The 11,329-nt window shown below is 36.4% G+C and overlaps 1 protein-coding gene across 1 annotated transcript; it reads right to left on the reverse strand.

Annotated features, from left to right (window-relative positions):
• LOC114841176 (putative nuclease HARBI1) lies at positions 1-1,458 on the reverse strand. Its single transcript, XM_029126064.1, is given in 6 exon segments — positions 1-12; positions 162-334; positions 417-691; positions 777-964; positions 1,070-1,163; positions 1,325-1,458. Coding segments are annotated over 6 exon segments (876 nt in total).
• Positions 1,459-11,329: the final 9,871 nt, after the last annotated feature.

The raw sequence follows: 11,329 nt of genomic DNA on the forward strand, positions 1-11,329 counted from the left end.
TCATAGTTTAATCTAAAAGTATATGAGAAAAAAACAGTAACAATGTAAGAACACAACAAATGAATATGTTTCTAGAAATAAAGGCTTACCCGCGTTCAATCATAATGTTATGAAGGATAACACAACTTTTAAAAAAATTCACAACTTTCTCCGGTGCATACAACAAGACTGTCTTTATGCAAACACCGGAATCGTCCTTTTAACATTCCAAAGACTCGCTCAATCGCACATCGCGTGTGTGTATGTCGTCTGGTATATCTATACTCTGGAGTACCTTCTGCTGCATCAACTATCGGGGTCATAATTATTGGTGACAGAGGGTATCCAGCATCACCTGAAATGGAAAAAACATTCATTATTAGTCATTTTGCAATCAAATATTATTCATTCTGAAGCTTTTTGATTAATTCATGTACCCAATAAAAAGTATCTGCTATCATATTCATCACTCATTGTTTGCACAGCTTCTTTCACATCTGATTGTCGCCATATCCTGGCATCGTGCACTCTTCCAGGATATGCATCGATGGATGTGATTCGTAATTTATGATCACATGTTGCTTGGACATTGATGGAATAAAAACCTTTGTAGTTTTTATAACTCCATGGCTCCTCAACCGGTCCATGCCGAGCAATGTGGGTGCAATCAATACATCCAATGATTCCAGGGAAACGTGACTCCGCCTCGAATCTGAACAAAATTAAATTTTTTAGTGGATTATTCTACTTTGAGAATTGCTAAGAACTCAATATTAAAACAAGTTGAGAGTTTATACCCTTGGGAAATCTCTTCCAATTTCTGATGAGTTTGAGGGAATTGGATAAACTCGTCAGTTAATGTAACGATTACCTCTGTTACATTGGCAATTATTTGACTGACGATGGGTTGTGATACTCAAAAGTATTTCATGTCACCGATGCACATTTGGAAAGACCCCGATGCATAAAATCGCAGTGTGTTCAATATTTGTTTAAAAAATATGTGGCAATTAGTTGCGAATGTTTCAGATTATATTCTGTTACTTGAATATTTGGTTAAATGTATACTATACATTGTCAAACATGATACCTGGGTTCTTTTGGGGATTGTTGGCGTAGCACCTTCATCGTTTAATAAGGGAGTGATTCTTCTGATCAACCATAATGCTATTGGTTTCGTTAATCTGAAATATAAAATACAACCGCCTCTCCATAAATTACGAACAAGCCAATTAGAACTGATGAAAAGCAGTGAAATTTCCAAGCTGGGAGAATGACAAATTTATACTCGTTCATCCCCACGTTTATAACAATACTTCATGTTCATAGAAAAATAATTGATTACCGAAATCTCTCTCTAAAAACTGCATCTGTCAACGATTCCAATGGATCGAAAAGATTCCTCACAATTTCATTGCGAGCTCGATTTTCTTGGAAAATGTGTTGATTGTTGGCTGCTTCTATTTCATCCACAGCCATCCCTCCTGCTATAACTGCACCAATAATTCCAGGCAACGCGAACATCACTTTTTAACACTTATTGTTTCGATAATTATTAGAAAAACGTAAAAACTCACAAAACTTTTCAAATGATTCCCTCTTCGGCACCGAAGGTAACTAGCGTTCGGAAACTCATCGAAACTAGCGCAAAGCTCCCCCTGGCGGAGAATTAAACGTAAGGATTTTAAGGTACCTTAAACGCGGAGAATTTCACCCCAGCTAGAGCCATAAAAAAGAAGAAGAAGAAGAAGAAGAAGAAGAAGAAGCACGCCGGCGCACGTACACCACTACAAAACGGCGAAATGTCGGGTACCGTGAGACAAAGCAAAGGTGATCCTGACTTATTTGATAACTAATGAATTTACAGCGGATTGTATTTTCTAATTGTTTTGGAATTGTGAAAGTGTTGGTTTTTGACTTTTTCAATGTTGTCGCCTTACATAAAATGTTGAATCAACTTGTGAAGATAAATTTTTTCTCAACAGGGAATTTATATGAAGACGCAGGCCCACATGGCAACATCAAAATGGCTTCGAATAAAGTGGAACTCAAACCTCTGCCGACTACCATTCCTACAGTGAAAAAAAAAATATTTTTGTCAAATATCCATTCATTTAAGAGAAGTATTAATTTTTTTAATAACGTATGTCTCCAGTCGAGTCATTCCGAGACAATACTCATTAGGTTTCAATTATGACAATATACTTCTCAAGAAGATGATCATGTCAGTTATAACCTTGAGAACTCCCCCAATAATTATCAATATTAATAGTATATTGTGTTACTAGTGCGTAAATTTCCACTTTTTCACACGCACGTGTAACACATCGTATTTTTGTGGTACCTGCCGAGTTCACTGTTCGAAACGGTAGTGGGGGTAATGTGGTTGTTTTTGTGTACGAGTGCGTAAAGTTCAAGAGCGTGCGTAAAGTGAATTTCGAGTACGTAAATCGAAGGTCTACGCACAAAAAAAAATCACTTTACGCACGCTCGTGAACTTTACGCACGCCATGCGGAAAACAACCGCTTTACGCACACTAATCCGTTTCGAAAAGTGCACTTTTGAGGCAGGTATCACAAAAAAAATTAATCGAAATTCTTCCTTGTGGAAAATTAGAAATTTAGGAAAAATGAATAATCATTGGAGGAGTTCATGTGTAATATAGTCATCCTCTAGAGCAACATGAGTGTCATAATTGAAACTTAATCAGGCTTATCTGGGAATGACTCGACTGGAGCAATACGTTATTGAAAAAATAAATACTTCTGTTAAGTAAATGGATATTTGACAAAAATAATTTTCTTTCTTAGTGTGGGAATAATATTCGGTAGAGGCTTAATTTCCACTTCATTTGAACCCGCTTTGATGTTGTCATGTGGGCCTGCGTCTTCATATCGTCGCATTAAAATGAAAGGGGCGTAAGTGCCAAAAAACCCATTTTAAAAGTGAAAGGGGCGTATGTTCCGAATTCCTGTTTTTTCGGTTTTTCATGGAATTTCTGACCAAAAATTGTAAAAAAAAAAATCTAGGAAAAAGGCGTAATTGCTATATTTCAACGGGAAAGGAGCGTATCCCCATACTTACGCCTGTTTCATTTCATTCAAAAAATGACACTTACGCCCTTTTTACATTATGTGTTGTGCACTTCGGATGACACATTTCATGTTGAAATAAAACGAAAAGGGCGTAAGTCCCACATACGCCTCTCTCTCATTATATCTTAGGTCTACTCGCGATAATGAGTTTTATATTGTTATATCAACATAAAACGCTTTAACTATTTTCTTCTTCCTTTATGGTCTCATTTTCTTCCGAAGTGTTCAAAGCAGTCACGACTCGAAATTTCATACAGATAATTTCCTGAAATTCGCAGTCATAATTTTAAAAAAATGAAATAAATTAATGAATGAAATCGAATAAATTTAGAAGAAAATTTTAGAAAATTTTAGTTTAGTTACTGATATTTCTCATGAAATTGTTTCATTCAAGCAAAAAATCAAAGGGAAATAATTTGAACATTCATGATGAGAGGGAGGGAGGGGAGGTTAATGTAGAATCAAATATTATTTATTATTAGGGCTGTAGTGCATGTGATTCCGTTTATACTTGATGAATCAATAGGAACGAACAGTAACAAATGAAGGGACATATATATTGGAGTTACGCCCCTCTGTGATTATTGCTTCAAAAACAAAGGGACGTATGTGCCTGAGTTACGTCCCTTTGGAATTATTCATTCTCAATATGAGCTAGAAAAGAAACAAAAAGTATAAAAAGACAGAGGCGTATGTGCTGGAGATACGCCCCTTCAGTACTTGCTAGTCGGACTTACGTCCATTTGCCACTTCAGAAATTTGTCCACAAAAAACCTTTCATAAGTTGCGAAAACTCCATTTCGAAGGAAAAAAAAAACATACGCCCCTTTGGTATTAAGAGAAAAAAAATTTCAGAGAAATGGCACTTACGCCCCTTTGATTTTAATGCGACGATATGAATTCTCTGTTGAGGAAAAAATTATCTCTATAAGTTGTTTTAACATTTTATGTGAGACGACAACATTGAAAAAGTTAAATACCCATAATTTCACAATTCCAAAACGATTTGAAAATCCAATGTGTCTTAAATTCATCGATTATCAAATATGTCAGGATTCTTAAGTGTCCGCTCCGTCACCGTAACGGTCAAGTGAATAGTTATATGTTCTGAAGTATAACATAAAACTATTCAACGGCTTGAAATAAGTCACTTTTTCAACTATTACTAGTCATAAAATTTTTTTCTTTGTCATTTACGCATTGTTTCCGGAAACGAATTTTCCGAAAAAAAAAATTCGTTTAACGAAGAACGACTGCAAAATAATTATTGTCCTTTGGCAAAAATATCGGTAATAATGTCCCCCAGTAACCCCTAAAATTTCAGATAAAAAAAAAAGTTTTCGAGTAATTACAGATTGAACAAAAAATTTGATTTCGCCATAACGACTCTAAAAATTGAATAAATTGAGTTCAATTGCGCTCATTTGAACGCTTTTCCAATTACCTTCCAATGTGTGGCAACAAAAATTTCATTCCTATTCATTAATTTCAATTATTTCGCTTGTTTTCTCAAACAATCAAAATTCAAGTGCAAAAAGTGAATTTTTTAAAAATATAACTCGCTGAAAAAAAATCGTATCGCTCTAAAAATTTTACGAGAGCTTGATCTCATGTATTTCTTCTAAGAAAAAAATCGGCAAGACAATCCGAAACATGAAATTTTTTTCATTTCGGATTTGACGTGGAATTACTCATAAAACTTGTGAAAAAATCGACAAAAGTGATTTTTTTTTAATTCAACAATTTTAGTGAGAATAATGATGGGTTTTGATTTTTTTTAATACGGTCGATGCATCTACATGCAATTTGATTTCGATTGGATTCTGAGCCAAATCGTCTCAGCCGGCTTCTTGTTAACCGAATGGAAATTTCAAAATTTGTGCTTTTTTCTTTCTAATAAACAGAAAAATGGAAATTGGTCGGGAACTTATTGATTCGAGGCGTAATGGGTCACACCCACGTCAATTCGCAATGGGGGCTAGCGACCAATAAAGCAGTCGAATTTTATAATAGTTTCTCATCCATTTACATTCGAAATTTGACGCTCAAATCTAAAAAACGTGGCCGATTCCATTGTCAGCAGAATGACTCACTGTGAGACATCCGAAGTTTGGCGAACTTGATTACGCGCTAGGGAATCGGGGAGTTTCAAAAAAGCATTAACTGAGCAACAATATTAATTAACCCCATGAATATAATTAAAATGCCATAATGTTATACGAGTACAAGAATTTCACAGTGGAAATAAAATTACAACACATAACCATGGTGAAAATATGTCAACTATTATGGCGACTACCAGATGTTGTAGAAAATGTTAAACGTGTAGGACCAGAACACGAAATAATTCACTACGTGATTTTTCAAAAACTTCATAAATTAATTCTACCAACAGCAATTATAAATGATTTGGAATTCTACCTAGAATCAATGGGGAAGAGGATGCTCAGATGGTTAAAAGAAGATTCATCTCCTACCTGGCCTCTACTTCACGATGAAGGACGATCGTCATATTTCGTTGGGAATTTTTGCTGGGACAATTTTGGGTGCGTTGATGGCAAAAAATTGTTAGAATCTTACGTGAGCAACAAGCAATCCATAGATTACGACACTTGGTGTCACTTGTGCTATTACTGCAGTGAAACCGATATCAGAAGGTTTTCCTCACTTGTCACTCTAAGTGATTGCAACAGCAATATGAATGTATACCCTTTGCTCTGGTATTACAAAATCCATGGGGAATTTCCAAATGATTGTTTTTCTCAATTGTATCTCCCTCGATACTTTGGCCGGGGGGTAATTGTGGATGAGAAAGTTATTACTACTGTCTTATTTCTTGAAAGTCTGGTAGAGGGAAATATGTGGTGTAGTGAATACTGCTGGAATCGAATAAAAACCGAGCAGGAGAAGTATGCAATGTTCTCCCTGGGATCTATCAATTTCCTCAAAACGACCAGCTACAACTATTCAACAATTGGTATGCACTTTTTTGGTGAAAAGAGCAAGGAAAAAATGAATTATTTCCTTAAATCATGTTTGAGGAAACAACTACCTGTATTTCTGATGGATTGGCCTTGGATATTTTGCATTCGCTCTTGGAGAGATATTTTTTCGTCGTTTGATAGTAACGATTTTTTATTCTGGGAACTGGCATTAGAAATTGTGAGCATCATAGTCGAAAAATGCGGAAGAGAATACAAGGGAAATTTGTACCTGAAACATTGTCAATTATTTGAAGAGCTTTGGGATTCAAATTGTGGAAGGACTTTTCAAAATTTGGAATGGTCACAGACCATCAATTTATACTATTGCATCGTTCGTCTGAAGGATCTTAATCTATGTAGTGTCATTTTTGCGGGCGACAGTGAGACGAGGAAACAGATATTGCAGAGATTGAGCGAACGTTTCAATTTTTCCGAGCTAGGAGAAGTTGAGGAGGATTTCTGGAAAGCGTTCGTAGCAGAAATACTGGTAAATGATGATGAGAGGGAATTCTTCAAGCATATTTTTCAATAAATTTTATTGAATATCAGAGGGAGATACAAAATTGTGATATTTACATAACGTCAATTCATCATTCAAGTTTTCTATCGGAAATGTTTGTACAATTGGTATTTACTTTTTGGTAAAATGCGCAAGGACAATATAAAGAATTATTTCCTTAAATTCTGTTTGAGGAACCAACTAACTGTATGTCTGATGGGTTGACCTTGGATATTTTGTATTCGCTCTTGGAGAAATATTTTTTCGTGCCTTGATAACGACGGTTTTCTTTTCTGGAAACTGGCATTGTAACATGTAGGCATCATGACAGAAAAGTGTGGAACAGAATAAGAGAATAGCGAAATAAAAATGTAAAAGCAAAGAATCCATTTGGAATCCATTTGGTTATTCGTTAATTTTTTTTAATAATTGTATTTAAATGAGCGAAACGATAAATTTATCTGCAGCTTTCTTTTGAAGTCTAAATTATTTCAATAATTTATCATCATGAAAATGACTGAGTGAAATATCCCTATTACATTTTCCTACAAAAACAGATTGATGGACTCTCAATAACACATCCGACATCTCAAAATCCTCAAGCGGTTGCGCCAACAAGAGATCTGGCGCCGATTGAAGATTATAGACACCCGATAATAACTGTTTTCCAGATATCGATGCACAATTACATAAAAAAGATAAACAACAAGCAGTATCTTGACTATTCTGCTGGATCTTACGGTAAAACGTGAGTCCTTGCCAAGTGATTGTGAAAACGTTAGACACCAGTCTTATTGTCAAGGATCCGGAATTTTGTCCAAGGTCATACCTATGTTTCAATTCACTATTTATGTAGTGGCGATTTGTTAATTGGTCGGGATGAAATTCATTAAGTCATCTTTTAAAATGTCTCTTCACTCAAATATTTTAATATTCATGTATGATAATTGAGAATTATTTTATGGGTCTTGTGACAGTGGGTACACGATTCATCGTCAGTAGGGAGTGGACATTATCATTTTCTTGATTTTTCTTCCATTCGCGACTTTAAAACGGACCTTTAGAGGAAAAGGAACATGAACAAATCGGCCCTAACATTTTTCGTTTCGCTCGCCATTCCCGGAGGGGCGGTTAGACACTAAATATTGAAATTATTTTAAATTCTCTGGAGTCGTAAATTCCAGAGGTCTGAACTACAGACACAATATCAGGCTAACTACTGCACGCCGAATGGATTCTTTATGGAGCTGATTCAAGAAAATGGTTTTGAATGAGTTGGAGTGAGTGAGAATAAGCGAGGTGAATACTGGGAGACTTGGATAAATGTGGTGGATGCACTTCACTTTGTTTCCACGGCATTCCTTTTATTCAAGATAGAGGTGGATTTTTAGAGAGTTTCTGCTAGAAGAAACTAATCAGAGATTTCAATTTGAACTACTTTAATTTTCGATTCGTTTTATAAACTCGTTTATTCAGATTTTTATGTATAGTACATTTTTGAATATTTTACATTCGTGATTTCATATTTAAATCTTTCAGATGCCTATGAACAGTGTTAATATCCACCTAAATAATTTTGACCATGCTATTTATCACATATCATTTTTTTTTCATGTTGGTTCCTTTATTTTTCCGTTTTCAATTGTATCATAGAATTCTGGAGGATGAGTCGGGGTGGCCTCCATATTTATTTTAAGATGTTCATCATAAGACTACTATTTACAATATTATCACAGATTATCTCTTAGCAACTAATTATTCTACTAACGATTTTGTTTTGGTTCTTCTTCATGTACTATCATAGCCACATGTTAAGGTAGTTTATGTTTTAGCCTCAAGAACAGGTTCTCGTTATTTAATTTACATGAGGTATTCCACGCCAAATGAGGCAACCGCTGCCCCTCACCCTCTCGGAAATTGACGGCGATTTTTTCTACGATTGGGGAGGTCGAAAAACTATCTCTCAAATTTGTTCAGATTTTTTCGGCAGCCCAATTCGCACATATGATTTTTGTTACGTTTTTCCGGTTTGTTTCAATAACTCGAGTTCTATCCGTCCGATTTTGATTTATTACGCGTCAAAATTTTTTATTTTTTACTGCCTATAAGAATATTTTTAGTGAAATTTTTTTTTTCGATCTCTAGATGCGCATAATAACGACTTTTCGAATAAAAAAGTTGAAAAACTTGAATTTTGCAAATTACGTCACGGATGATTTGTTTCATTTTTTTTTTCAGTAATTCTTATAATTAAAACAAGTATTTTGAGCCACCATACAAGTTGGGCATCGTCCTGGATCTATTTTATATTCGATTTTTTCTTTAATGCCTAAAGGAGGTTAGGCGGTGTTTGAGGTGAATTTGAGAGTGAATTTCTGTGGTTCCCGGTAGCTTAGTCGGTAAGAGTGCCCGGCGCGTATCTGGGAGACCCGGGTTCGATTCCCGGCTGGGTGAAGCGGAAATTTTTTCTCTCTAAATTCTAATTCTCTTAGAATTTTTTATAGACAGTACGAAGTGAATTTGATTGTATACCTTGTGACCGTTTTCAATACTCTATTAAACTAATTCCTGAAAGAAGGATTAGAGCGAGTCAGGAAAAGGGACAAATAAGGGATAATTTGAGAATAATTAACTATATTTTCTCTAAATACAATTCTGATCGTCAAAAGACGTAAATAAGGCCTTTAACTGAGATCTAGGGAAGTGGGGGAAGCCAGGCAGCTTTTGTACACGTCTAAAGGGCGATTCTAGGGGATTACAAAGGAAGAGATTCTAAGTGTGTTGAGGGGAGAATAATAAAGAAATGAGAATAGAATAATTGAATTTACTGGGGGAAAAATAACCAAGTGTGGCGCACCGTTGGGGGGGATGGAAAGAAGTAATATTCAAGGGCGAGGGAAAAATGAGGGGAACAACTCGTCCTCACGTAGACTTCCTAGTGCAATTCGCACGTCCGATCCTCCTCCAAATGTCCTCAANAGGGCGATTCTAGGGGATTACAAAGGAAGAGATTCTAAGTGTGTTGAGGGGAGAATAATAAAGAAATGAGAATAGAATAATTGAATTTACTGGGGGAAAAATAACCAAGTGTGGCGCACCGTTGGGGGGGATGGAAAGAAGTAATATTCAAGGGCGAGGGAAAAATGAGGGGAACAACTCGTCCTCACGTAGACTTCCTAGTGCAATTCGCACGTCCAATTCTCCTCCAAATGTCCTCAAAATTCTACCAGGACGGGGCCTTCCTTCCGACTCTCAACTTCCTGGGCACCAAATTCAACAGGGATGAGCTCAGTGTCTCCAAAAATCCTCTTTTTACATACAATATATTCTTCCGGGGCGATTTCCGCAGATAACGGGCTTCCTTGCTATTCAACTATCTGCACACGTGGTAACACTCGGGGCAACTGGCTTACGAGTGATTCCTTTCTCTTCTCTTCCTTCTTCTCCTTCGTAATTCGGGGGAATTCGCAGGATCTCGAGTTCTTTCGGGTCAACTTCGAGGGGAATCGGGGCCAATCAGGGTGTTGAGATTGTGTCCACGATCGCAATCCAGAGCCGTATCGGTGGTGAATTTCAAGGGCGGTGGATTATCGAGGCTTAACCATGGGCGTTTCTCGGGGCGACGGCTCCTTCACCCACTCCAGGTGGTTCGGAACTGCTAACTTCCTTCGGCGGCTGTTCGTCGTTGAATCCAGGGGCGATGGTAGAGGGGTAACGAGGGGAGTATCTAGGGAAAGGGTAACCACCGGTGGCGGGATTTACGTTTTAGGGGGCTGTGTGTGTTGGGGAAAAGATGTAGGTAAAAATAATAAAAAATAAATAAATATGCCTCGTCACAACCTATATATTACATATTTTTTCGATACGTAGTCGAAGCCATTTTGTGGTGTTTTGACCAAATTTACGAAATTTCCAAAAAAAAAATTAAAAATAGCATAGATCCAGGAAGATGCCCAACTTGAATGACAGATCAAAATACTTGTTTTGATTATGAGAATTACTGAAAAAAAATTTTTGAATATCAACCGTGACGTAATTTGCAAAATTCAAGATTTTCAACTTTTTTTTCGAAAATTCGTTATTATGAGCATCTAGGAATCGAAAAAAAAATTACTAAAAATAATCGTATAGGCGGTAAAAAATGGAAAATTTTGACGCTTAATAAATAAAAATTGGATAAATAGAACTCGAGTTATTGGAAAAATGTGAAAAAAATCACATCTCCGAACTGGGCTGCCGAAAAAATCTGAAAAAATTTGAGATATAGTTTTTCAACCTCCCCGATCGTAGAAAAAATCGCCATTAATTTCCAAGAGGGTGAGGGTCAGTGATTGACTCATTTGACGTGGAATACCTCTGTTACGTCAAGAATGGGTTACTTGACACAACTTTATTAAATTAAAATTCAATATATTGAACCAAAGAAACAAGATTAAATTCAAAGATCGTCTCGAATTTAAGGAATAGAATTCTGAAGGGTTATTAGGGTTAGAAATAATGATTAAACACAGTTTTATAATCGTCAAAGTAATTAAGCTTTATTCAGCAACGTAACGCGACAACGGTCGAGGCACAAGTGGTGCATAGTACGAGTATATCATTGAGAGGCGCAACGGCGCCTTGGCGACACAGTCTGCCACACTGTCGGTAAAGAGGGAGACTGGCGTAGGGCGCTATATTTCAACACTCCCTCCCGCCATAGGCAGTATCCTCTTTTCCTCTCCAGTCTTCTTCTCTCCTAGTATTCTCTTCTCTCCTAGTATTCTATTCT

Source organism: Diachasma alloeum, unplaced genomic scaffold (assembly GCF_001412515.2).
Source record: "Diachasma alloeum isolate Michigan unplaced genomic scaffold, Dall2.0 Dall_scaffold_00255, whole genome shotgun sequence".
Taxonomy (NCBI): domain Eukaryota; kingdom Metazoa; phylum Arthropoda; class Insecta; order Hymenoptera; family Braconidae; genus Diachasma; species Diachasma alloeum.